The sequence below is a fragment of the Mastigoproctus giganteus genome, chromosome 6, assembly GCF_048544385.1.
Source record: "Mastigoproctus giganteus isolate SK-2022 chromosome 6, ASM4854438v1, whole genome shotgun sequence".
Classification (NCBI taxonomy): Eukaryota; Metazoa; Arthropoda; class Arachnida; order Uropygi; family Thelyphonidae; genus Mastigoproctus; species Mastigoproctus giganteus.
This window is the reverse complement of record NC_143580.1, coordinates 78,556,136-78,584,067: the sequence shown is the minus strand read 5'-3', so window position 1 is coordinate 78,584,067 and position 27,932 is coordinate 78,556,136. Positions and strand designations below refer to the sequence as shown.

Here is a 27,932-nt window from a genome sequence, read left to right as displayed (position 1 = left end):
AAAGAGGTCATTACACAAAGATGGACAGGTATGCATCATTGCAACCTTTAGCACCAATTTTTATATACACAGAGATGGAACTTGGAAATGGCTAGAGTGGTTGTAGCCATGGGCACAATGATCTGTGAGATGTATAAGCATCAGTATTTTTATTTTCTTTGTAACTTCCTGTCCTTAGGTTATTATAATGATTGGCTCAATATAATTCCTGATATATTTAAATATATACAGATAGTTCTGCATTATAAGCACATCCCAAAACAGACTTCTTGTGTGGTGCCTGCTGCTACTGCCACCATATAGCACAATGTCTCTATATAAGGACAGAGCCCAACACTACAGCATTCATCAGACTAGTGTTCTATGTAAAGAATGGACTAGAGACATGACCAAACTGAGTTCCAGCAGGAAATGATCACTGGGGACAGATTACATTGGTGAATATTTTGGACACAGTCTCTACTGCCCAGTGCTTCTATACAGCTATGTCATATGTATGTATCAAGAGACAACCAACCATGGAAAAAACACCTGTGAAAAGTCCCACAGACTAAACATATTGTTGACCACAAAAATGAGAAAAACATGCAGTATGCTGTCTAATGGAGTAGCCTTGCCACAGTGGAGCCAATGACCACATTACACAAAACAGAGGTGGCATGACTCATTTCAACATGGACTACTGGATAATGGAACAGATGGGCAATTGTAGCTGATGGCCCATCATAAGCAAATGCACCTACAGTGAGTATGGTAGTAGAGTTATTGGACAGTGGGTGACCAAAAATTAGTAGCCAGTCCAATAAATTTCATTTTCGACTAAAACATACAGACAGATAGTATTATATATTCAATATGAGGCTCTTGAACTCCACTATAAAAGGGAAGCTGTACAGGCTAGGGGCATGTTTGGATGGAAGACCCTGAACTCCTATCCCATGAAGAAAATTATGACAATTACTCTTATTTTAAGTAACTATTTTATGATGGTAAGAAAAAGAAGAGGTAAAATCCAAATCAAAAAGGCAGATTCTCCTGGAGAGTTATGCTTTTGCAAGTTTGTAGAAACAGCACCAAAGGTATACATTTTTAGAAGACACTTATTGTAATCTACAAACCAAATAAGAAGGGTCAGCAGCATTTTCCAAGAACTACTGAACAAGATGTGATAAAAGCATTTGCAAAGGATGATTCAGTATAGAGTTCAAGATATTAAGAAACAAGGGTATAATACAGGGTGTTTCAAATAAAATACACTGGGGTTAATTTAATTTATTTTTAGGTTATTTGTTGAGTGGATTTTGTCATATTTGAAATGAAATTTTGGAATTTGATGTTTAAATTAAACAAAGAATTACTGTGTTTTCTTTTACTGTGTTTTATTATTTGTTTAAATTACTGCATTTTATTTTTGTAAACAAAAATAAAACAAACAACCATAAGAGTTGTATTTGATGGTAATTTTTTTGACAGGTGCATTTATCTGTGCCAAATATCTAGCTGTACGTGGACAGTTACACGTTGCAACTCCTCTTGCAAATAATGATAAAAGAAATATTTTTTAAAAAAATTATGGGGTGAAAAGCAGCATTTTCATGAAATAGAAGGTTAAAGTTAAGATTAAAAAATAATAATAATAAAATGATAATAAATTCATTATCAAGAAAATAAAAAAAGGAGATAAATGAAACAGGAATGGACATTTCGGTGCTTAACTTTGCAATTTTGGCCATTTGTTATCAGAGATCAGTTATGTGTAGTGTTCAACAAGATTGTATGGCTGTTGCTATAATTTCTACGAATGAAAATTAACAAGTGACAAATAACAACAGCATACATGCCACACAAATAATTTACATTTGCATTGTTTATATGAGACAATAGGTTTATAGGTTGTATAACTTCAAAAGAAAAAACCAATATGTGCTTTAAATGTTATTCATCAACTCGATGTGGCCTCCCTCTGCCACAATACAAGCTTGTAACCTATACAATAAATTAGAATGATCGTTCTTTTGAATAACATTGTTAATTTTCAGAGCATTCATTACATATTCTTCTTTTGTGATTGTCTGAATTGTCAATGGTGTTTCGTACACTTCTGCTTTAATAAAAGCCCAAAAGTCTAAAGGGGTGAGATCAGGATAACATGGTGGCACACACATCACACTCATACCCTGTACACTGGCCTTTAAATATGCATCATACTCACTGTTATACTGCTACAATTTTGTGTAGTGGCGATCCCATCATGTTGGAACTACAGATGTTGAGGTTCAATGTGTATGGAACTTTTTAACCAGTCAAATATATTAATGTGAAGTAATTTATAATATTTCCCCACAGTCAATGTGTTGTCAAGAAAAACAGCTGACGTCTCCCCATATATGCAACAGCACACTCGACAGACCAACCCAAATTTGTGTGGTGGGACAACATTGTGGTGGAAACACAGATGCCAGGTTTTGATCTTTTTTGATTAGTCAAATACATTAATGTGAAGTAATCCATAATATCTTGCCTCAGTCAGCGGTACCATCAAGAAAAATTAGGCTAATATATCCCCATATGGCATACCACACAATGACAGATCATATCACCTGATGGTGATTATTTCTACCACAATATGGGTTTTGAGAGATATGATCCCAGTAGTGGGAAATGTGTCTGTTGGTGAAGCCATCCTGAGTGAAGATATGCCAGTCCACAGGTTACTGCTGAGGAAACTGGAACATTCTTCTACTTTGATTAACTAAAAAATTACGAAACTCCAAACATTTTGTATCATCACCTTCATGCAAACTTTGCTGTAAAAACAACTGACAGGGGCATAGATTTTCCTTTCAAAGGATTCCCTTTGCATGTGCTAGATCCAACATGTGGAAGAAACTTTCCAGACAATGCTAGTTGGATGCAACAGGAAGAAGGCCACATCTTCTTCATGAAGATGTTCCAAATTCTGTACACATTTGTATACTTTTTTATGCATCTCTCTTACATTTATCATAAAGCGATTCAGGATACACATAATTGTGGTATGCGATATAAGCAGTCTCTGAAGATGTCTCCTGGAAAATAATCTTGCTGTTACTCAAGAATTTTAGCTGCATTCTCTATACAGTAAATACCACCTTGCATAAACTATTTTGGGAAAACATGTCTTCACATGATTTTACAGGTGTGCATGCATATAAACACCAAGAATTTGTACTTCTAATGAATTTTTCTGTGCTCTTCATTCAGTTTATGTAGTTCAACCAACACCGTGATATGTAAATTTCATGATTCTGCAACACACCAAAGCATACGGAATTTTCTGCACCAACTAAAGTGTCGATTTGTGTTCATATTTGCATAAAATTCTGTACAGCAAGGTATTTGTCATTCCCAGTTGACTAGCAAGAACATGGCAATTCATGAGATGTTGAAACAAACCCCCTCCCCTCATTTGAAACAGTTGGCTTTTTATTTCAAACTGTAGTTTATACTTACTTTCAAAAACTATATATATATATATATATATATATTAATAATTATATAAAATGAATAAAATATTATATATATATATATATATATATATTAATAATTATATAAAATGAATAAAATATTATATATATATATATATATATATATTACTATATTATATATATTAATTAATTATATAAAATGAATAAAATACTATATATACATATATTATATACTATTTGTATCATTTAAATTACTACTTGATATACCATTCTTTCCTATAAACAACACAATGTTAAATATTTGTGTGTATTTGCTGTTTTGTTATAAGAATAAATTATTTGAATTACTGTTGTTTTAGTTACACTGTTGCCTTTCATTTGTGGAAATAATAGCAGCAACCATATAGTTCGATATACCTATTGAAATAATACTGTTGGACATTAGTGATAACTCATTTTTGACAACAAACAGCCAAAAACACAAAGTTAAGTGCTGAAATATCCATTCCCATTTCATATATATTTAATTTCCTGATAATGAATTTATTATTGCCTATTTGTTCTTTTCCTTCAACATCTATTTCATGAAATTTATGCTTTCTACCCTGGCTTATTTTTTAAAATAATTCCTAGAGTGTTACAGTGGTACCTTGGATTACGAGTAACTTGGTCTGCGAGTATTTTGCAAGACGAGCAAAAATTTTTAATAAATTTTAACTTGATAAACGAGCGAGGTCTTGCAATACGAGTACAGTCAGTCCTCGTATAACACGTGTTTACACTACACGAATTCGATCATACACGATTTATAAATAGGGGAACGATATCTTATATAACACGAACCGAATTCGCTTAAGCACGATTCGCCTTTGTGTTTACAAGAAATGGCAGTCGAACGCAGAATCACCCCAAATGAACGCAACACGATGGGAATGAAGAGAAGATTCCGAAAATGTATTTATGTGTTTTATATCAGTGAAGGGGAAACACATTTCACCATAATAACGTAAAAACCAACACAATTCCAGCTATCGGTATACAGTAATCGCAAATGCAATTAGACCGAGTTTACTACCAGTTTATAACAGATTCCACTAGCAGAAACGCAACTGGAAATTGTTTTTATTGTTTTATTGTAGTAACCCCTTGAAATGTGCTTTAGGAAAATGTGAGGTGTTAATAGTGTATCTCTGCCTTTATGGTGTTGTTTATTCAGTTGCTACACGGGCGCAGCTTTGTTTATGTGTATCAAGGGTGCCTCTTCATTTTGTAATTGTGCTTTATTTCCTAAAAATTGCCTACCGAGTGTCACATGATCACGTGCTGCTCGGGATTGTGGTTAATCGTCTCGCATGTTCGGTCTCAGTCGGCATACCTCATTCGTATACAGTCAACATTGTAGTGAACATTCGTGCTAGCGTTGTGACCACGTGTATGTGCGTAAAGCAATTTTTTTTTTGTGTGTTCAAATTTAGTGACTGTTATTTATTAACTGTACACTACGAAAATGGCCCCAATGAAGAAGAGGGTTGAAAAGGAAGGCGGTAAGAAGAAGGAGATGATTACGGTAGAAATTAAGAAGGAAATCATCGAGAAGCACGAACAAGGTATGAAAGTGGCCGCCATCGCAAGATTTTATAAGAAGTCTGCGTCAACAATTTGCACAATATTAAAGAAGAAAGAAGAACTAAGGGGACTAGATGTAGCAAAAGGAGTCACGAGAATATCAAAGCAACGGCCACGTATTCTGGAAGATGTTGAAAAGTTGCTTTTGGTGTGGATAAATGAGAAGCAACTAGCAGGTGATACTGTGACCGAGAACTTGATCTGTGAGAAGGGAAAGGCCTTGTACGCCGACCTCGTCAGTAAACAGCCAGGTACGTCTACAGAAAACGAAGAAGGCTTCAAGGCAAGCAGGGGATGGTTTGATAACTTTAAGAGGAGAAGTGGCATCCATAGTGTTGTGAGGCACGGAGAGGCTGCGAGTTCGGACGCTAAGGCAGCTGAGGCGTTCGTTGCCGAGTTACAGAAGCTGATGGTTTCCGAGTGTTACCTGCCGCAGCTAGTTTTTAATTGCGATGAAACGGGGCTTTTTTGGAAAAAGATGCCAAAGAGGACCTACATTACAGCAGAAGAGAATGCAATGCTCGGTCACAAGCCCATGAAAGACCGTCTCACCCTCTTGCTGTGCGCTAATGCAAGCGGTGATTTCAAAGTCAAGCCCCTGCTCGTGTATCATTCTGAGAATCCACGAGCCTTCAAGAAATGCAAGGTGCAGGAGAGCCAGTTAAATGTTATGTGGAGGTCCAACAGCAAGGCTTGGGTCACTCGTATCTTGTTCGTTGAGTGGATCAATGAGGTCTTCGGTCCTGCAGTGAAGAAATACCTTTTAGAAAAAAAACTGCCACTCAAAGTCTTGCTGGTTATGGATAATGCTCCTGCTCATCCTCCAGACCTTGAGAACGACTTACTGGAAGAATTCGAATTCATTAAGGTCCAGTTCCTTCCTCCCAACACCACTCCATTACTCCAGCCCATGGATCAGCAGGTCATTTCGAACTTTAAAAAGCTTTACATCAAGGCACTATTTCAGCGATGCTTCGAGGTGACCGAAGGAACTAACCTTACCCTCCGAGAGTTTTGGAAAAATCATTTCTACATCGTAAACTGCCTCAAAATCATCGATAAAGCTTGGAATGGGGTCACCAAGAGAACCCTCAATTCTGCTTGGGAAAAAACTGTGGTCTGATTGCGTTGAGGGGTTTGCTCATGAACAGGAGCTGCCAGTTGTGGATGAAATTGTGTCCTTGGGGACGACCATGGGACTGGAGGTGAATAAGGACGACATTCAAGAGCTGGTGGAGGAATATGACCAGGAGTTTACCACCGACGAACTGATGGATCTGCATCGCGAGCAACAGCAAGGGGTGATGGAGGAGATCTCGTCTGAGGAGGAGGAGAAAAAAATGGAGACATCCCTCTCTTCAAATGAGATTAGGGAGGTGTGTAAAATGTGGGAAACAGTGCAAAATTTTGTAGAAAAGCACCACCTGAATAAGGCTGTGGCAGTGCAAGCGATGAATCTGTTTAACGACAATGCAATGTCATATTTCCGCGAAATCCTCAAAAGGAGGCAAAAGCAAGTGTCATTGGAGAGGTTCTTTGTTAAAGTCGCACAAAAAGAAAAAGTCAACAGATAGTAGTGATTCCGTTAGTGACAGTGAAAGTCGTTCTACCCAATAATTAATAAATTCGATTGCTTTTAAAAATATAAAAAGGTATGTATGTATTTTGTATTAATCATTTTTACAGTATGTGAATATTTTTGAGTTTTGGAACAAATCATCTGAGTTTCCATTATTTCTTATGGGGAAATTCGCTTTGATATACGAGTGCTTTGGATTACGAGCACGTTTCCGGAATGAATTATGCTCACAAACCAAGGTACCACTGTATTTCTTTTGTCATTATTTGCAAGAGACCAATAACATAACTCAACATGTAACTGACCTTGTGCAGCTGTTTGATACACCTATCAAAAAGCAACCATCACATACAACAGTTGTTTGTTCATGTCCATTTTTTTTCCCCTTCAAATAAAATTGGTTTACATTTGTTTCAGAAGTAGACTAATGACATTTTTATACTAAACTGAGGAAGAACAACTCCCCCACTGAGAAAAAAAAAAAAAAGAGCTGATTAGGCAAAATTTAAATTTAAAAATCATAAAATTTAAATGGTAAAAATAGTCTAGTTTAAACATCAAATTCAAAAATTTCAGCCCAAATATGACAAAAAAGGTCTAAATGACATCAAGTAGCTCAACATCCTTATGGGATTGAGCTACTTAACACTTGTGTTTGTTAAATAACCCTTACCAGCAAGATAGACCCCAGTGAGTTTTAAGAGAAGCATCCTGCACATATTTATATTATTATATTAGTGTACTGTATATTAATAAATAAATAAATTAATTAATTTTCTGTTTATACGCCGGGACGACCAAACGGTCAGAGGAGTTTTACAAGATACACAGAATACAAGAAACAGCACCGTATTCAGCAGTCACGGGCTTGAACCCCAGTCACTCAAGGCATGTGTACTTATGCAACCACGCACCTGACCACTAGGCTACGGCGGCCGTATTATTATCATTCTTGTCTTCTAACACAGTGGATAGGTTTATATCATCCTGCTGTCTATCGCTCTGGTAAAGGTCATTACCAGATCCATGTAGTAACAAGTTGTTAACACCCATGATTGCTCTTTTTCAACTCTAGGAGTGAGACCCTTTTCCTGTGTTTTCAGCCCTGATATGTGGTGGCAGGAGTCAACTAGTGACCAAGAAAGCAGTTTCCAGTAGTACATCGTAAGTGGAACTTCTCAAGTCCTCACATATCTGAGTACTCAAACTAGAGCATATTAGCACAAGCATTTGAGTTGATTTTGTTTTGAGCCCACTAAATTAGTAATTCCCTTGTATTCTCTAATCTGCACTCGGAACCAGGCATATTGTAAATACCAGTGGTGTCTACTCAACAGTTTCAATGGCTTTATTAGCAACTCTGAAACAATCCAGTATTATTTTCTGAAAAATTTTTTTTCCAAAGTATGCATAAAAAAACATAAATTTCATCAAACTATACAGGATGTCTAAAAATATTGGTATGAATGTTTAGGGGAGGTAGGTAACATCTAAAGGAATGTGAATTGCATAGGAACTCATAACCAGAAACGTCATCATAAGTCAGTACACGGCACTGTTCATCAGTTCACGAGAGGGAAAATTTCTGGTTTACTCATTCAAGCAGTAGTCGCCGCACGAAGAGCATGCAGCGATATACGAACTGTGAGCGGCAGACATACACCTAGTGTATGGATTAGCAGAGGGCCCACACAGTGTGTGCCCCATGTGGCACAACATTGCTTCGCAATAAATGTGTGGGCTGGTATGGTCGGTGACTTCTTAGTTGGCTCATACCTGTTACCATCCCGGATGAACTCCGCTAAATAACGGATCTTTCTTGAACAAGTTCTACCGGGGTCACTTGACGATGTTCCAGCAAATGTGAGACGCAACATTTGGTTTCAACATGACGGGGTGCCTGCCCATTATGGAAGGTGTGTTCGTGACTATTTGAACAGGTGTTTTGGGCGTAGATGGATTGGCCGTGGTGGACCTGTTGCCTGGCCCCCATGCTCACCTGATTTATCGAGCCTTGATTTCTTTCTGTGGGGGGCCCTCAAATCTATTGTGTATGAATCGCCTGTGGAGACGGAAATGGATCTCGTGGTGAGACTCGTCTGCGCTGCTGCTACTGTCAAAGAAACTGTGTTCTACGGTATCCGCCAATCAATGCTGCATCGGTGTCACGCATGCATCTCGTCTCATGGTGGAACCTTCGAGCATCTATTGTAACATCATGAAATGCATCCATTTCGTACTCCATTGTTAATATTATGTCAAATAAATGTTTGCCACTAATTACTGTCTTATGTCATTTCTGCTTCTTGTGCCTCTGCTACTACTTTCCTGTGACGTTTCCGGTTATGGGTTCCTATGCAATTCACATTCCTTTAGATGTTACCTACCTCTCCTGAACGTTTGTACCAATATTTTTGAGACACCCTGTATAACCAGATAGCCAATATGCACATACCTGAAGGGGTACAAAGTAAACCTTAAACTTACCTATTACGAGGTATGCTAAACCAATATTCTTTTTTTAATTTCCTCTTTCCATAATGCATTATAGGTGATGTTCTAGTCACTTTTTTTTTAATTGGATATCCCATACGAATACAAAAATAAAGAGGTGAATCATCACTCGGTTGAGCTGGCCGTGGAACAAGCTCTGAAATTTTAGAAATTTAAGTGGAGATAGTCAAATTTCTCAGAAATATCATTATTTACAAAATAAATTTCAATTAATCAATCTAATTATAATTATCTAATTAATAATATAACTCAGAAGTGTCCAACCAGCAGCCAACTCCTTCACATCATGCAGTCCATGGCTATGTAGGATGCATAATGCTGCCTTTGAGCATTACGCATCCTCCCCCTTAGCACTAGAAAGGGTATCTGAAAGCACAATACTGTTGGGGTCTCCAAGTATGACTGACTCAGGCATATCGAGATGGCTCAAAAGCCAAACAACATCCATTCAACTGTGTTTCTGTGGTTGGAAACGGATCGTTGATGTAAAAGGTCAATGGATACTGACAAGACTTGTACAGGGGTAAAATAAAGCCCACAGTCAGTCAAATCATAACCCAATACAATAGTGGAAACAAATCAAAGAATGCACAACTCATACTTGTAACAGAATGGATATCATCGATACAATTTATTGGGTTTTATTCTTGTCAACAAAAGACAAGATACAGTCGGCTCAGGAACACAAACACAATGGGCAATGAAGGATTAGAAAAATGCTGCCTGGTCTGAAGAACCCTGGCTCTTGCTGTTTCACACTGAATGGAGCACCAGAATATGGAGAAAACAGCACGAGTTCAAAGACTCGTCTGCCAGGTGTCAAGAATGTAGGCTGGTGGTGGCAATGTAATAGTGTAAGGAGCATTTCTGTGGCTCCTACCAGGACCCCTGACACCATTGAAGCAACACTTGGATGGCACAGGTTATCTGGAAATGGAATAGATTTTTCCAACTGGATAATTAGTTAACAAAGAACAATGTTCACTACATAACTCATTACTATTCACAAGGTCAGAATTGAAGAAAACTAGTTCCAGAAATATAATAGTGAATTCAACCTAGCACTGGGGAGCGAATTCTCCCCATTCACCATATCTCAATCCAATTGAGCATCTTAAGGATTAGGGGAAATTTGTTGTTTGTTATTTGGTTTTTAGGAGCATTAGCAACTAAGACCATATTGCTCCGGGATATGCGGTGGTCATTCCCTGACCTTTCCGCATCCTCCGTATTTGGTGGTGATGGGCTCAAACCCCGGTCTAATCAAGAAGCGTGTGCTACATACTGCTGCTCCTTCCCACCTGGCTACGGAGGTGCCGATTAGGGGAAAATAAGCTCTGGGTCAAGTTCTATACCCATCTGTTCTTCAACGACTGTGGGAAGCAACTGTCAATTTCCAAGCTGTTCTGTGAGTTAAGGGGGGGGAGTCCTAATCACTATTAGGCAGGCATACCCAATAAAGCTGGCACTCAGTGCATATATATTAATATTGATTATAAGTGGTAAGTGATTAATATATATAAACTGACATCTCCTTAGGATACAACATCACTTCACAACTGTGATGTGATGTGGTAAATTATACCAAGATAGTTTGTATATCAAACTCTAACAATTCAACAGCTGTCTGCATAACCACCAAACATAACCCATCACTGGTTTGTGTATAAGCAACTTTTGTACCTAAGTTGTTACTAACATTAATATTTTTATCTTGGGTCTAACTTTAGCTCTGTGCTCATATTGTCTTTAGCTCTGTGGTCACAATGAATCATATTGTGGTCAATATGATTCATTATTTTAAATAACTTAATACTGTATATAATAAGTAAAGTTAAACAATGATAAAGGAATCTCCATTGCCTTTATCAGTGTTAATTGCACTGATATATTCAATTCACTTTTACATAACTATTTCATATTCCTAAAAGGAATATGAAATATTTTCAAAGGAGTGGAATTACTAAGGCTATAATCTAAGTTAATAACATTATGTTTGTTTAAATGTATAGTGTAAAACATAACATAAATTGGCAGCGAGCTATATATAGATAAAACGTAACTTAGCAATGAAACAGTATAGCATGTAATATGTTACATATTACATAATATAATTTAATTTAGTAATAACATGCATTACTTTCTTACTTCTTATCTCATGCAGTACATTTTCAACTAAACTTATAGGAGAATAATGTCTAAAACAAGAACAGCAAAGCTAAAAACTCAAATTAACAAGAATGCTTTGTGGCTCAGAAAAAAACATCAATGGAATTTCTCTTGCAAATCACAGCTACTCAATGTGCAGCATTAGCATTAGTAGAGGCATTTGATGCAAGAAAGCAAGCTTATGCAGCATCAGCCAAAAAAAAAAAAAATAAATAATAATAATAAATAAATAAATAAAAAATAACCACTTCCACTTCACCTGTCTGTTTGTTCGAAATACCTGTCCAGTTGGCCTTAAACTTATTTAGGCTATCAACTTCCACGACAAGGGATGGAAGTCTATTCCACCAACCAACCACCCGCTGGCTAAAGGCAAATTTCCTCACGTCTATCCTACATCTGTCTTTTCTCAATTTCAATTTATGCCCTCTCAGGTGATTATTCTGAGCAAGAGGAAGAATCCCATCAGCATTGAGCATGCTCAAACCATTCAAGGCTTTATACACCTCTATCAGATCACCTCGCAGGTGCCTAGTCTCCAGACACTGTAATTTGCAAAACTTAAGCCTTTCTTCGTAAGAGCACCCCTTTCTTCCATTCACTAATCTTGTTGCCCTTCTCTGTACTCGTTCCAGCAGCTCTACATCCTTCTTGAAATGAGGCCTCCAGACCTGTGTACAGACTCTAGGTGTGGCCTGACCATTGCCTTATACAAGGGAATAATCACCTCCTTATCCCTGCTGGGAAAATTCCTATATATCATTGACAATACTCAATGAGCTACTCTTGCAGCCCGTCTGCACTGCTCAGAGAACTTCATATCTGCCTGCACAACCACCCCCAAGTCCCTTTCATTCTCTACCACTGTCAGTGTAGTACCACAGAGTTGATACGTTGCTCTGGGGTTGCTGTTTCCCATATGTAGTACTTTACATTTGTCAATGTTAAACTTCATTTGCCACCTCTCAAGCCCATCTGCTCAACCTTTCCAGATCCTGTTGCAGTAACATAGTGTCAGTAGTGTCCTTGACAACCCTGCCAACCTTCGTATCGTCTGCAAACTTGGACATTAAGCTTGATATACCATCATCAATATCATTTATAAATGCAGAAAACAATAACGGACCCAATACTGAACCCTGAGGGACCTCCACTAATAACATTAGTCCACGATGAGCAGTGTCCATTGATTACCACTCTGTCTCCTCCCCCTCAACCACCCACTTATCCATTTTTACTTGTGGTCTTTTTGATGAGCTATCTGTAGTGGGACATGATGAGGGGCCAAAGGATGCCTTTATGTGCTTTCATTGTAGAGTGTGAGGATCTTCAGTGCAAAGTCAGGGGCAACCTTTGCCAGGGGCAAAGGTTGATGACGTGGTAGAGCGAATATCATCTTTTAAGGGCACAAAAGGTGATATAGTTGTACACGTTGGCACTAATAATATTAAGATTAGGAGACCGGCAGAATTACTTAACAAGTACAGGTCACTGTTGAACAAAAGCCGAGAATTAGGGTTGAATTTGAAAGTGTCTGCAATTCTGCCCAGACACGATAGGAGGGAGTATATGATGAGAGCCTTGTCGATCAATTCGGCCCTGGAAAGATTGTGCAAGGCTCAAGGGTTGGAATTTTTTTCAGCCTGGACTGTACTTGTTAACAGGAGAGATTGCTTCTACAGGGATGGGATACACTTAAATAGAAAGGGTGCAAGAATATTTGCTGATGCTATCGAGGCAGTGTTAGGTTGGGTCGGAAAACTGCTAGCTTGGGGGGAGACAAAGACCAATAGATTGACAGTAGCCACTGGCAGAGGTGAAAGAGATTCTTGCACTGCTTCTATTAGAATGAGCAGAAGCCTGAAAAACAAGATGCATGATATTTCAGAGACTGCTGGGAGCCATTGCGGTACAAGTAAACACATGGGTTGTGTTAGGTTAGCTAAGAATAGAAACAGGTGCAGGTATACTTGCGTGTACACCAATGTTAGGAATTTAGTAAATAAATTTGATGAATTTGAGGTATTGCTCAAAACATCAAAGGCAGATATTGTTGGGATATCAGAGACGTGGTGTCACACAGATATAAGGGATGCAGAACTGGAATTTGGGGAGTACAACGTCTACAGAAAGGATAGGAAGGGGGGAGGGGTTATGCTATTAGTTAAGAAACACATAAAAACCAAGGAAGTGAAGCCAGTCGACATCGTGAACAGTGCAGCGTTGAGTCAGTTTGGTGTGACATATAAGGGATGCAGAACTGGAATTTGGGGAGTACAATGTCTACAGAAAGGATAGACAGGATAGGAAGGGGGAGGAGTTATGCTATTAGTTAAGAAACACATAAAAACCAAGGAAGTGAAGCCAGTCGACATCGCTGGACAGTGCAGTGTTGAGTCAGTTTGGTGTGACATAAGCATTGGGAGATCAAAATTGAGAGTAGGAGTGTGCTATAGGCCTAATGACTCTGATGAGTATAATAAGGAACTGTACAGGGAAATAGAGTGGGCCAGTAAATCAGAGAGTCTTATAATGGGAGATTTTAATTTCCCAGATATTGACTGGAATTTGTGGGTTGGTCACTCGCACACTAGCAAGGCTTTTGTGGATTTATTGGATGATTGTTTTCTACATCAGCATGTTCAGAAGGCAACTAGAGGGAGTAATACTCTTGATTTGATTATCAGCAGTCATTCTTCATGCATTAAGAATCTGCAGATAAATGAACCACTAGGTGGCAGTGATCACAGTGTGCTGAAGTGGGATTTACTGAAAGAGGTAACTACCATTAGGGGTAAAGGGAAGGGTTATTGCTTCCGTAAAGGCTACTACGATGGACTGAGACAGTATTTAAATTCTATACAGTGGGTCCAACTGATGATGTTACCAACAGCAAATTCAAAATGGGAAGCATTCAAAGAACTTATCTTGGAAGCTACTAGGCTTTACATACCAACTAAGAAATATTGTTCAAGGTTTAGGCCAAAATGGATGTCAGATGAACTAATGAGGCATATGGCAGAGAAGAAAAATTCATGTTAGAGAATTCATGTAGCTAAATTCATGTTAGAGATTAAGAAATATATACAAAGGAATACAGGTAGTTCCTGCCTTTAAGAGTTAATTCGTTCCTAGCGCACGCGTGTAAAGCGGGAATTTATTTCCCATAGACATAATGTTAAAAATAAGGGTTACGTTTTCAACAATGAAATTAGTTAGCTAATTAGTTTGTTTAAACAATGATTGATTTATCCCAAGAAATGAAAACATAGCCTGTAAAATCAACAAATTATAATAATAAAGAAATTATTTTTGACTTATAAATGTTAAAGAATGTTTATTCTTCATCAACATCATCAACTAAATGCACACTCGTGGATCACTCATTATTGGCTTGGCACTTGTTGGTTTGTTGTACAAGGAGTCGTCTTCTTCAGAAATGCTTAAAGAGGCATTTGTTTCCAAGATAATCTTCTCCTTTTAACTAGTTATGACAGGACATAACATTTAACTAGTTATGCCCATCAGTTACCACTACCCTTTGCTAATATAATGTACTGTGTGTGCAGGTGTGTGTTTATTTTTATTTCACTAAAAAGTAAACTTTCCATATTACAGAAATAAATCTGCTTGTCATACAAAAAAAATTCTTATAAAAATATACAAAAACTGTGTATATTTTTTATGTACAAATGTAAATTCTAAAATCTGTAAATTTTAAAAATATAGTTAAGGATCTAAGATGGAGCAATACAATCAATGTAATTTTCCATGTAATATTCTCTAACAATACTTTTTATCTGTTTAGGCCACATTAACATTTCAATGGGGCATGAATACAGTATGCATCAACATAAGTTATCATGCAGTGACTGATGTTTTTCGAGATTATGATGGACATCATGGTGAGATCAAACTGTCTTACATTTTGAGGGTACAACTCAAAAATGGTGTTTGCTGGCCAGCTGCTAGATAGTTCACTGGACCAAACTTATTGGTAACTCTCTAAGATGCTTCTGGATCAGCTAGGGTATAATCTAGCTGCCTCTACCCTGACAGTGACTGGAAGGAGTCTGAGTAGTGTGTATGGGGGAGGGGGGGGTATTGTCGAGGCCATGTTATGTCAAGGAGCTGGGTATATTCTTGCTGTGTGTATGCCATAAAAAAAAAATTTCATTACTTCATATAACATATCCTCCTCCCATCTTTTCTTACTATTGAATACATCTTGAATAGTTAAACTAATAGAACAAACTTATCTGCAAAAAGATCTAAACCTCCCAAACACTTACTCATTCATTTCACAAATATATGTGGTCTCAATTCCAATTATCTCCATTTCCACTTACAGTCTGCCAATCCCCAAGTACTTTTTCTGACAGAATCACAATTATCGGTTTATTAGGACAGCTGAGATGGACAGTGGTTGAATAAACCGATAATTGGGATTCTGTCAGAAAAAGTATGATTCCTTTTTGCTTCAAAGGTGGTACACATGTGCATAGGTCCACTCATATTTCCTGTCAGAGACAATAATTTGGAATCTTTTTTTCGATTTTCTCTAGCTTAAAATTTATTTGCCACACTATCAAATTCATTTGTTGCCTCTTATGCAACTCCTCCCAGCTGCACTAATCATGTAGAACTCTGACTTCCTCTCTTTGAATCTTGACTCGCATCAGAAGCTAGCACAAAAATACTAGTTGATTAAAGAATGTGTACCGTATTACAAGTACAAATCTCAGGCCGTACTAGAGACCCCCTACTCACAAACTATACTGGGACCATGGCATAATAATGGACAAGATGATCTTGCACAACCCTCACTGACAAGAAGGAAAAGGCGACCTACCTGATCAACGTAGCAGTGCACAACACCAGCAAGCAACCTCCAGAAAATCTACAAGATCAGGAAATATACAGACCTAAGACAGGATGAAAAGTGGCATAGGAAACAAGTAATGACCATTCTCATCACAATGTTAACCAAAAGCATGGTGCCAAAGAACCTCTATATGAACCTAGTAGCAATAGGAACTCTAGAAAGCTGCAATCATAAACATCTTTAGGATAGTAAGAGAGTTCCTCGACCAACAAAAATAATAATAAAGTAATCGGACCCCATGTATTTGGCAACAGTACGTAGCCGAGTGGGCAGGAGCGGGAGTGCAGTAGCACACGCTCTTGAGTAGACCGGGGTTCAAGCCCCTGACTGCTGAATACGGTCAATCTGCCAACCCGCACTGGACCAGCGTGGCAGATTATGGTCCATTTCCCTCAGCATGATTTGTTGAGGAGGCTTCCATCCTGCAGTGGGTTGATAATGGCTGCACTTTACTTTTTTACCCATCATGGGCCAAGGTAAAAATCCCATAAAGGAAAAAAAGTTTATAATAACAGTAGTGTAGTAAATCTGTATACGGGATTCCCTTTATGGTACATACAGTGAAGGGAAAAGAAGAAGAAAAAAAAAAGCAAGCTACAGACTGCACAGATAATTTTGAAAAAGTGCAATCTGCAGTAATTGGCAGCATAATCACAAAACTATAATTATGGCAGAATTTACAAACCCCAAGAAGGAGCAAGTGCATACTTTAGTTCAAGCTGTTATGCATAAATTTCAAACAGTTCATAAAGAAACCAATGAGTGGACCTACATTTCTGCAATGATACTAAAATTTCATAAAGGATGCCTGTTTGTGCAGTCTTTCCCAAACCGAAGTCAGCTTAACATGTCAAGGACAACAGTGGATAATATGTTATGTCCCTGTCTGAGGATGAAACTATGCAAGTTAGAGCTCATACAGAAGCTGTTGATTGATGGACAAAAGCAAGAGGATAAAATTTTGTTGGTAAATTTCTCTGTGATTACAGTCTGCTGTCTACTGGAGCATGTGCATTTTCTGATTGGTGAGTAAAAACCTCAAGATATCATCTATCACTTCAAAGCGGTTTTAAATATGTACCACATCCTATTCACACAATAACATTTCAATTTTGTTGAAGAGGTTTGTTAACACCCTGTACATTTGACATTCGATAAAAACAATGTGTTTCCTGATATTACTTTCATAATTGCTTTAGTGCCAATGTTTTCTTAATGTGTATGTAAGTTTCAGGTTTTTATGGGCTTGGCACTCCCAGGGTCCTGAGCTGGATATAATCATTCTTCTCTTTCTTGGTGATTCCCTTCTACTTCTGACTCTCTCTTTCTCTCACACACACATTTTTTTTTTTTTTTTTTTTTTTCCCGGCTGGTGCAGCAAAAGGCTCAGGCTTGAACCATATGGCTAATAATAATAATACCTTGTTTATCTTCAAAGGAATATACATCATGTATACTTTGGAATACTGGTCCAAATTTTCATAAGCATTACATCAAATGAATGCTGATGTATTAAGAAATGACATTTTTTGCTGTTTGCAGAAATTTAAAATGGGAAGGATTTGACCTATAAAAGATGCGATCAAAAAAACGAAACAGTGAATATGGAATTGTCAAAAATGAAATTGTCACAATTTCAAAATGAAGTGCTCTAAACATAGCCATTTATATTCATATTTACTAAAAGTTAATTAAGTGACACACATATGTACAATGATAATCAATCAATAAAAAAAAAAAAAAAACTGAATAAGCAACCAGTTACAGTAAATTTCAATTTTCCAATTATTGAAACTGGCTATACTGACCTCTTCAAAGTGGAACACCTCCCTATAGTGAACAATTTCTTCTGACCCAGTGGTGTCTGCCTTTATAGAGGTTTCACTGTACTACCTGCAATAGCGGTATGAACACGAAGAAACGGTTCTTTGATCCAAAATTATTGATCACCAGCAAAGGTATGCCATCACTGTTCTCAATTAAAACCAACATTCACCTACTTACTAAGCAAATTGCATAGAATCAATAAGCACTTTTCTCTTAGCATAATTAAATTTATTAATTTTCTAAATCTGGACAAATAAAGACCTGCTCTGTTAAGTTGCAAAAAACATCCAAATGAATCTGAATCAATCCCAAAAGCAGCCACTTCAATGCGTCCTTTACAGTGCTAATTCATTATTTCAGTTTTCGGCAAAGTCTCTGTTAAGCTTTCTATTCTTTTACTGGATGCCTTTTCAGTCTTTGATCTGTAGACCTACTATACTTCATTTTTCTACCTTTCACGCAACCTTTGGCAAGTGTGTGTGTGTGTGTGTGTGTGTGTGTGTGTGTGTGTGTGTGTGTGTGTGTGTGTGTGTGTGTGTGTGTGTGTGTGTGTGTGTGTGTGTGTGTGAATCACTGCAGTCATGGCTGATTATTTGTATCCTACTTTTAGTGAATAAGTGACTGATTGATTAATTACTTGATAACAAAGCTTTCTACTAAATAATTTAAATGATAAACACTAAACATGTCCAACTCCTCTCTGACTAGTAAACATGAAAAACTAACTCAATCATTAATCTTGTGTTATTATTGACAACAAAGGCAAAAGCAAAGGTTTTTAATAATCATTCCAATAAATACATTTAATAGATAAGGGTAATTGCAATATTTCAGAAAATTGAACTATAAATATTCAAAGAGCATATTTAAAATACAATTTCATTATTTCACCTCTGTTTACAATATAGATATATACATATAAACACAAATGCATACAATACTAACCAAAGTCCTCAAAGTGAAACCCAAGGGCTGTTAGCAGTAAAAGGAAAGAAAGAAAAAAGGAAAAGAAATTGTTAGTTTGGTTAGTTTACAGAGAATAAAAATAAGAAAGGCAATGCAATAATAATATAAAATCAATCAATCCATCCATCCATCCAATAAAAAACAGTGTTTAATGAAGAGGAGATGGAATACTAAAAACCAAAATGGGGGGGGGGGGAGATTCTGTTAGATCTTGTCAAATGTGGATAAAAATGCATCAACAGAAAAATTATCAGGAGGGGTTGGAAATTAATGGCTATAAAAACCTTTGTCACATAGCCTAGCCTAACATTATATAGAAAAGCATTTCCCAAACATTTTTAGTCATGGAACACTTTTCATCTCACAATATATTTATGAAACACTTACAAAACACAAGTTTAGTGGGAGTCAAAGAACTGCTCTGAGCATCTTTATTTCCAACACATGTAAAGCCAAAATTCAAATGTCACATCATCATACTTTTGTTTTTGGTCTTTTATTAGTTGGTTCCTGTTTTTTCACTTTGGATTTTTGGAGAACAAAAGGCTACATTTGTTCATCTCACTTTGAAATGTGACAATATAGTGTTCGTTTTCATTGACCACATTTGCACTATTAGAAGTACTTGCTTCTCATTTCAACCACAAATCCATGGTCATTTATTTTAATAATAATATTTCAAAATACTGATAATTATCAAAAAAAAAATTTATACAAGGAAGTGAGTTGAATTATGATATCACTTCCCCTTTCCTCCAACCCATGTACTCCAGGCTAAATCACATATGAACAGGGGAGGGCCATCCCAAGAGTGCAAGAGGTGAACTGCACCCAGGCGGCAACGTTCAATGGACACCTGAAACTTACATGCGCATATGAAGACAATTTTAAAGGGAGTGCCAGATTTTGATTGGCACCTGGACACCACATATCCTAGGAAAGCCTCTGCATACAAATGACATATTAGATCGCTACATTGCTACTTTTTCATAGATGTCATGCAAATCGAGCAATTCAAATTCTACAAGACTGGATGAAGGTCCATTTTCTTAAGATCTCACCGGGAAAAACCTATTGAATGCTACTGAAAGGAACATTAAATCTCCGTAGACCACCGCAAATTAAAGTAGAAAATACAACTATCAAACTACTCAGTGAGATGAAATATCTAGGAATCATACTGGACAGGAACCAATCTTTCAACCCACACTTGAAACATATCCGAGAGAAAATCAGGAGATATTCTTCCCTCGTCTCAAGAATAGTTAAAAGGGATTGGGGACTCAAGAGGCAGCACACCTTGGGACTGTATTACAAAACTACATTTATACCAGCCATAACTTACGCGTCACCCATCTGGTTCCAGAAAGCAACTACTGCAGTTAACAGAAGGACACTAGATTCCATCCAGCGGACAATACTACTCTATTTCACAGGCCTGCTGCACTGTGAGTACACATGCTCTGCAGGTTCTGGCGGGAGCACTCCCTCTTGACCTTGAGGTGGTGCATTGTGCCATGGTGCAGCATCTCGCAAAAGGGCTTCCCTGCACCTTCCTGGGCCATTCCATTGACCCTACAGGAAACCTGAAAAGAGAGAAAACAAAACTCGCCACCCACCTGCAGCAGATCTGGCAGGATAGGTGGTCAGAATCCACAAAAGGTGAAATAAAGAGGAAATTTCTGCCTGATGTCGGAAGATTATACCCAAAAGCACCATCATGGTTTCACTCTGGACTGTACACTACGTACCTTTTAACAGGTCATGGGGCCCTGAACGGCAAGCTAAACAGTTTTAAATTAGTAAACTATCCCCACTGTGTCTGTGGGGAAGTGGAGACATGGTCTCACATAATGTACAACTGTGAAAACTATGAGGATCTCCGCTGCCTCCTGATGACAAAGCTGACTTACTTTCCTCGCGATAGGGAATCAAACCTGTTGGACTCGCAAGAGGAGTATAAGGAGCTGACAAAATTCGCCCAGGGACTGTTCACCCGAAGAAGGACACTTATTGCTATCTACAGGGATCAAGAACAGGCACCACGACTAAACTAACCATCCTTGGACTCAACGAAACTGGCTCTCACCCAGATACAAGAATACAAGACCTTCCTTTTTTTTTTTTTTTTTTTTTAAGCCAAGCTCCCTTGCGTGGCCCTTTGCCTCCACTCCCTGGGCGGGAGAGGGAAGTGACTTCTGGGCTCCTCCTCCCCTCGCTGCCCCTCTCTTCCCTCTGGTGGGGCATGGGCCTGCTCCACTGATTTGGGGGTCATCTTCTCTATGAACCCCTTATTTCTGTCTTTCCCTCAGCCTTCAGTCTCCCCACCCCTCTCTCTTTTAATTATAATTACTAGTGTCTGAACCATTGTTAAATTGCTTGAGCTCTACACCCAAAAACTTAATAACATTTATTTGCATAAATAATACTTCTTTTTGGCTGACCTATAACTATAACGGTTTTTTTTAAATTATTTTTAAAAAAATAATTTTTTTTATTATTTATTTTATTTATTTATTATTATTATTTTATTTTATTTTTTATTATTATTTATTATTTTTTTTTTTTTAAGGTCCTATCCACTGAAATCTCAGGAAATTAGGTGGCAGGACCTGCCAGAGTAAATAACTCTAATAGTGGTGTACCTGGTCTGCCTCCACGAGGCAGAGTGTGGACAACGTTGGGTCCCATTAGGGGTCCAGCAGCTAAATGACCAGAGGAACAATGGTACACGACACTACACATGTACAAAATCCACACACTTTTAAATCTCTGGCTTTGACAATGTTCTGTTTCACACCCACAATGTATAGCACGTGGAGATGGGGGGAACCCCTGGTGCTGTTTGACACTAAACACACTCTACACTCTACCTCTATGCCTTCTCTACGGACGAATACAGCAATATTATGACAGGGCTGGCCTGGCCACACCCAACCAGTTTGGCTTCAGGCGGGGTCGCTCAGCCATGGACACCTTAACACACCTACAAGAACAAGTAAGAAGATGCACCAAGAAGTATTTCCTCGTGATGGCCGTGGACTTTGCTAGGGCATTCGACACACTTTGATGGCCGAGCGTCTTGGCAAGGCTTTGGGTTGCTGGGATCCCAGGCAACCTCTACAGCGTCATCAAGAGCTACCTCACAAACAGATCCATCAGGATTGTTGCTCCCTATGGGACCCTCTCCGAGAATACATTTCGCCTATGTCGGTCCATGGACCACTACTGTGGAATATAGTAATGGACTCCTTCCTAGCTATAGACCTTGACGAGGTAAAATCGCAGGCCTTTGCTGACGACCTTTTACTAACAGTGTCAGCGGACTCAAGGGCACAACTGGAGACACTGGCAAACCGGGCTCTGTCCACCCTTCAGGAATGGGCAAAGAAAAATCAACTTAGAATATCCCCTGCAAAGACAAACACCATTCTGCTCAAGGGGTACCTCAACCTCAGGCGGCCTCCACAAATCAAGATTGACCAGAAAACAATTAAATTCTCAAAGCAGCTAAAGTACCTAGGCATGATTCTAGACCCGAATGCATACAACAGTCAGACGATACACTGCATTGGTTTCCAGAGTCACTCGCAGAGACTGGGGCCTAGACAGACGGGTGCTACGTCTTTTCTATAAAACCATCTTCACCCCAATAGTCACGTATGCATCTGGCGCATGGTATCAAAAAGCCACAACTGTTGTCAATAAACGAATCATTGACTCGATTCACCGATCAATCCTCCTGACCATTACTCGAGCTTGCAGCACAGTGAGTACACATGCCCTGCAAGTCCTTGCTGGTGTCCTTCCACTGAACTTTGAGATCATTCGACGGGGCCTCACGCACCACCTGGACAAGGGTATCCCACAGACATGTTTGGGATTCACCACCGACATCATCAATAGCAAGACTATGGAAAAGAAAAAGCTGCATGCTCACCTGCTGCAGGTGTGGCAGGATAGATGGGCCATCTCGCAAAAAGGCGAAATCACTAGAAAGTTTTTGCCCAACATTGGCCGGGTTTTTCCGAACTTCCCACCCTGGTTTTCCCTGGGCCTACAAGTCACATATCTACTGACAGGACATGGAGCTCTGAATGCAAAGCTATCCCTACTCGGAATACAGGAAGATCCCACCTGCGGGGGGGGGCTGGAGAGCTGGCAGCACCTCATGCATGATTGCCAGCTGTATGACGACCTCCACAGTGCATTCATCACCAAAATACAGTATCTACCATACGGCCAGGAGCACCACATCTTGGACACCAGAGAAGAATATCGGGCTTTCTCCAGCTATGCACTGGTCCTGTTCAAAGACGGAGAGCTCTTATCGCAGCGAACCACAACCAACCACTGACACAATAAGGAAATGAACAAACCTCGAAGGAAATCGTCCCGCGTTCAGGGTTTAGTGCCTTGATTATCAGAGGCCCAATGGCCTCCAATAATCAAGGCACTAAACCCTGAAGTGGACCTAAAGTCGAATAAATGAGAAATGACTATAAACAACATTGAGGCAAACACCACATGGATGGGAAATGTCACAAGAAAGACCCCACAAACGCCGACAAGAAAACCCAGACCTTTTGACAGTAAAGACTGCAGAACGAACGGGAACCACCCCATGAACGATCACGCTTCAGTCCGATCGCTCCTGAGAACAGACTAGGACCACTAGCAGCTCCACTGCCAAATGTTATATGGCAAGCTGAATGGGGTACCCTAACCCTATTCATCTTTAATTTCCTATCCCTGGCAGGAGGGAGAGGAGACATGCTCTGTTTCCTCCCTCCCCTGCCGACTCATCTCTTCATCTGGTGAGGCATGGGCCTGCCTCACTGACCACCTGGGGTCACCTCTATCGTCCCCATGTTTCTGCCCTTCACCCCCCCCCCGTCTTCAGTCTCTTCCCCCACTCTACCTGTATACCTTATCCATGGCAGGGGGAGATGACTCTTCGTCTCCCCCACTCGCCATCCAAACTCCCATCTGGTGTGGCATTTTTTTTTTTTTTTTTTTGATTTGGTAGTTGTTGGCGCATCGGCTTCTGTGGCCATATTGCACCTCCCAAGGTTTTTGCAGTACTTTGATCCAAGCCCGAGGCGGGAATCGAACCCGCGACCTTTGGGTTGCCGGGCAGGTACTTTACCCACTCGGCTAGCCCGGTCGGCCCTGGTGTGGCATAAGCATGCCATACTGCCTAGCAGGGGTCATCTCCTCTATTGACCCCTTACTTCTACTCCCCCCCCCACAGTCTTCAGCCTCCCATCCCTCCCACTTTTATCTTTCATCTAACGTATAGCCCACATGTCTAAATTTAATAACAAAAAAATTCTGCCCGACCTATTAGGCCCTCTCTAGCGTTCAACCCCAACCAGCGATTTGCTAACAGCAATCTTATTAAGAATAAACATCAAATGTGTGTATATACATATATATATATATATATATATTTTTTTTTATTATTATTTTATTTATTTTTACTTTTTTTATTATTATTTTTTTTTATTTTTACTTTTTTTATTATTATTTTTTTTATTTATTTATTTTTTTTTATTTTTACTTTTTTACTATTATTTTTTTTTATTTATTTATTTTTTTTTATTTTTACTTTTTTTATTATTATTTTTTTTTATTTATTTATTTTTTTTTAGGTCCTAGCCACTGAAATTCCAGAAAACTAGATGGCAGGACCTGTCGGAGCAACTTCTCATGATTCTGAACACACGGCTAGCCTCCACGTGGCGAGGTATGGGCAACATCGGGCCCCACTAGGGGCCTGGCGGCCAATAAGCCGGACAAACAATGGGCACAACAGATCACACTGCGCAGACATTGCCCACACACTTTCAAGTCTCTGGCTTGACAGTGTACTGTCCTCGATACAGCAAACACACGCGGAGATGGGAGAAATCCCAGGCGTCTTCTGACATGAAAATACCTTATAATACCTCTATGCATGGTTTTTTTTTTTTTTTTGGTAGAGTGTGTTTAGTGTCAAACGGCACCAGGGGTTCCCCCCATCTCCACATGCTATACATTGTGGATTTGGAACAGAACACTGTCAATGCCAGAGGTTTAAAAGTATATAGATTTTGTATTTGTGTAGTGTCGTGTACCATTGTTCATATGGTCATTTAGCCGCTGGGCCCCTAATAGGACCCAACGTTGGCCCACTCCGCCCCGTGGAGGCAGACCAGGTACACCACTATTATAGTTATTTACTCTGGCAGGTCCTGCCACCTAATTCCTGAGATTTCAGTGGCAAGGACCTATTAAAAAAAACGATATAGATAGGGTCAGACAAAACAAAGGGAGTACTAGTTGAGCGATTTGATGTTATTAAGTTTTTGAGTGTAGGGCTCAAGCAATTTGAAGTTGATTCGGACACTAGTTGTAAGTTAGAGAAGTGGAGGGAGACTGGGAGGAAAAGATAGAGATACGGGGTCCATAGAGAAGATGACCCCAAGTCAGTGAAGTAGGCCCATGCCCCACCAGAGTGAAAAAGGGAGGTGGTGAGGGAGAGGACACCAGGGGTAATATATTCCCCTTCTGCTGGGGAGTGGAGGCAAAGGACCACACAAGGGAGCGTGGCTAGGGAAGCCTAATGGCAGCAGCTGAGCTGTGCTGGTTGGTTGGTTCTGTCACTCCTGGGATAAAGGAGTTTTTTTTTTTTTTTTTTTTTCCCTCCTGAGAGGACTGTCATATCCAGGAAGTTTCTTGCTTTGATCTTCAATGGATGGTGTTTGGGTGCCTAACCCATCTAGCAGTGAAGACAGACTGCACAATCTCGGTAGAGGCGGCGTAGTGCTGCTCGTCCATTATAATCAGGTGCTCACAATGCCGGGGATTATCTTGGATTTTAGTGGCAAACCTTAGCCGGAACTCGTCATATTCATGGCAATCATACATTACGTTTCTTCAGCCTCGCAGTGACACAGTGGATCATCTTCAATGCCTAGGGATGTTAGCTTCGCTTTAAAGGGTCCGTGGCCTGTCAACAGAAATGTAGTATGGAGGCCTGGTGAGTACCAGGGAGGAGGCCTTGGACTGATGAGGTTCATGGAGGGAGTGAACTTTTTGGTTATTAATCCTTTGTTGGTGGTGTCCCATGTCTCTTGCCAGGTCCTATACATAATTTCAGAGATTCTCTTCCTTTCCTGTTCGGGGTTGTTATTAAGGTTAAGAGTGATGCCTGCTGTTTCAGTGGGAATACTCTTCTTCAACCATTGATACAATCCTCTTCTTATCTCTAGGTGTAGGGGTATACATCCAGCTAGCACCTGTAGAGCTGGGGTGCTTACTGTACAGCACGCTCTTGTTACGGCAAGAACATAGAACACTGTATGGAGTCTAATTTACGGCAATTTCGGTTGAGGGAGGCCCTAGTACACCATACTGAGGCTCCATAGCAAGCTATTGGGACAAATATGGCATTATAGATGAGGGCCAGAGCTCGGCGCTTAAGGACCCAGTCTGCATGGCTTATACGGATGATCATGGCAGAGAATTTTTTTATTTTCTGTGACATATTTCAAGTGAGGATGAAAATTTAGCTTCATATCTAAGACTATTCCTAAATACTTGATTTCTGGGTATAATCTTATGGAGGTGTTGTCAAATTTGATAACCAGTGGTCTTTGTAGTTGGAGCGTTCCCTTGAGCAATATAGATTTTGTTTACTCACCCGAGATCTTTAGTCGGTGAATGGCTGCCCAATCCTGGAGCTTCGTTAGTGTGCATTTTGCGCACTCCTCTAGATCAGCTCTTGTGTCTTGTGCCCATGAACCACCAAAACCAAATCGTCACCAAATGCAAGGGGTTGAGTCATCCCCAAGTCCATCCCAAGGAACTCGTCCAGGACGATGGACCAAAAGAAAGGCCCCAGGACCGAGCCCTGGGGACAGCTTTGGGAGACCTGGCTAGTGACAGATTTGTACCTGGTACTAACATGGACAGTGCAGTGTCTCAGGTACTCCTTGACATAGCTATAAAGGCTGAGTGGTGCTTTGGCTTGTCGGAGTCTGAGAATACTTGGCCACCACAGCCGATCAAATGCTCCAGCAAAGTCAACTGTGATGGCTAGCGCATACTTAGCTTGAGTGCTTGAAGCAGTAGATATTAATTTAAGAAGAGCATCTTCAGTGCTGCAACCAGCTTTGAAACTGTACTGAAGTGGAGAAATGAGGTTTTCTTTAGAGTTGCATTTTGACAACCTGCTGAGTAGAAGCCTTTCCAGAAGTTTGCCGAGGACTGGCAAGAGAGCAATTGGCCTGTAAGATTTTGGCTCTTCAGGTGGTTTGTCTGGGTTCTTCAAGATGAGCTTAAGGCATGCCTCCTTCCAGATAGCAGGAAAGCGGCCTTCCATTAGGCATCTGTTGAAAATGCCGAGCATGGTGTTAGGGAAGTAGGTTGCAAATTTCTTGATAACATCCACCTCGAGGAGGTCATTGCCAGGAGTTTTATTTTCTTTAGTTTTGTCCAGTGCAACTTTTAGATTGTCATTTGTAAAAGGTTCTTCAGTATTTTCTGTTGTGTAAGAATTGTTAGTGGTAACAATCTGTAGTTGCACTTCAGTTAGCTGTGCATCATCTGTTGGAAAGAGGGCATTTAGCATGTTGTGGACAGAGTCCTCCCATATGAAGGTGGAAGAACCATCAGGCTTTACAGTTGTACTGAGGACTTCACCTCAAGGGAGTTTGTTCACAATGATACGATAGACAACTCCCCAAGGGTTATCATTTCCTGTGATCAAGACCAAATTCTGCCATGAGGCTTATTTGCAGTGTCTAATCATGGTAGTGTAACTGTTCCTTAATGATCGGTAACTGTCTTTTGCAGCTTCGACCTCCAAGGGTGGGAGGTGTTATAGTAGATTCTTAAACATGTTCTAGAAAGA

General features: G+C 39.5%; 1 protein-coding gene across 5 annotated transcripts in view; it reads right to left on the bottom strand.

Annotated features, from left to right (window-relative positions):
* Positions 1-27,932, bottom strand: part of LOC150084425 (oxidation resistance protein 1A-like) — a 250,740-nt gene that overhangs the window by 88,819 nt on the left and 133,989 nt on the right. For 4 of the 5 annotated variants that reach the window (XM_090376063.1, XM_090376059.1, XM_090376061.1 and 1 more), the window contains 2 exons: positions 19,013-19,039; positions 9,160-9,322 (listed from right to left, as the gene is read on the bottom strand). In XM_090376063.1, the coding sequence (XP_090232189.1) occupies positions 9,160-9,322; positions 19,013-19,039 (190 nt within the window). The remainder of the gene's footprint in view (positions 1-9,159; positions 9,323-19,012; positions 19,040-27,932) is intronic. The other variant, XM_090376064.1, reaches the window with a different exon arrangement.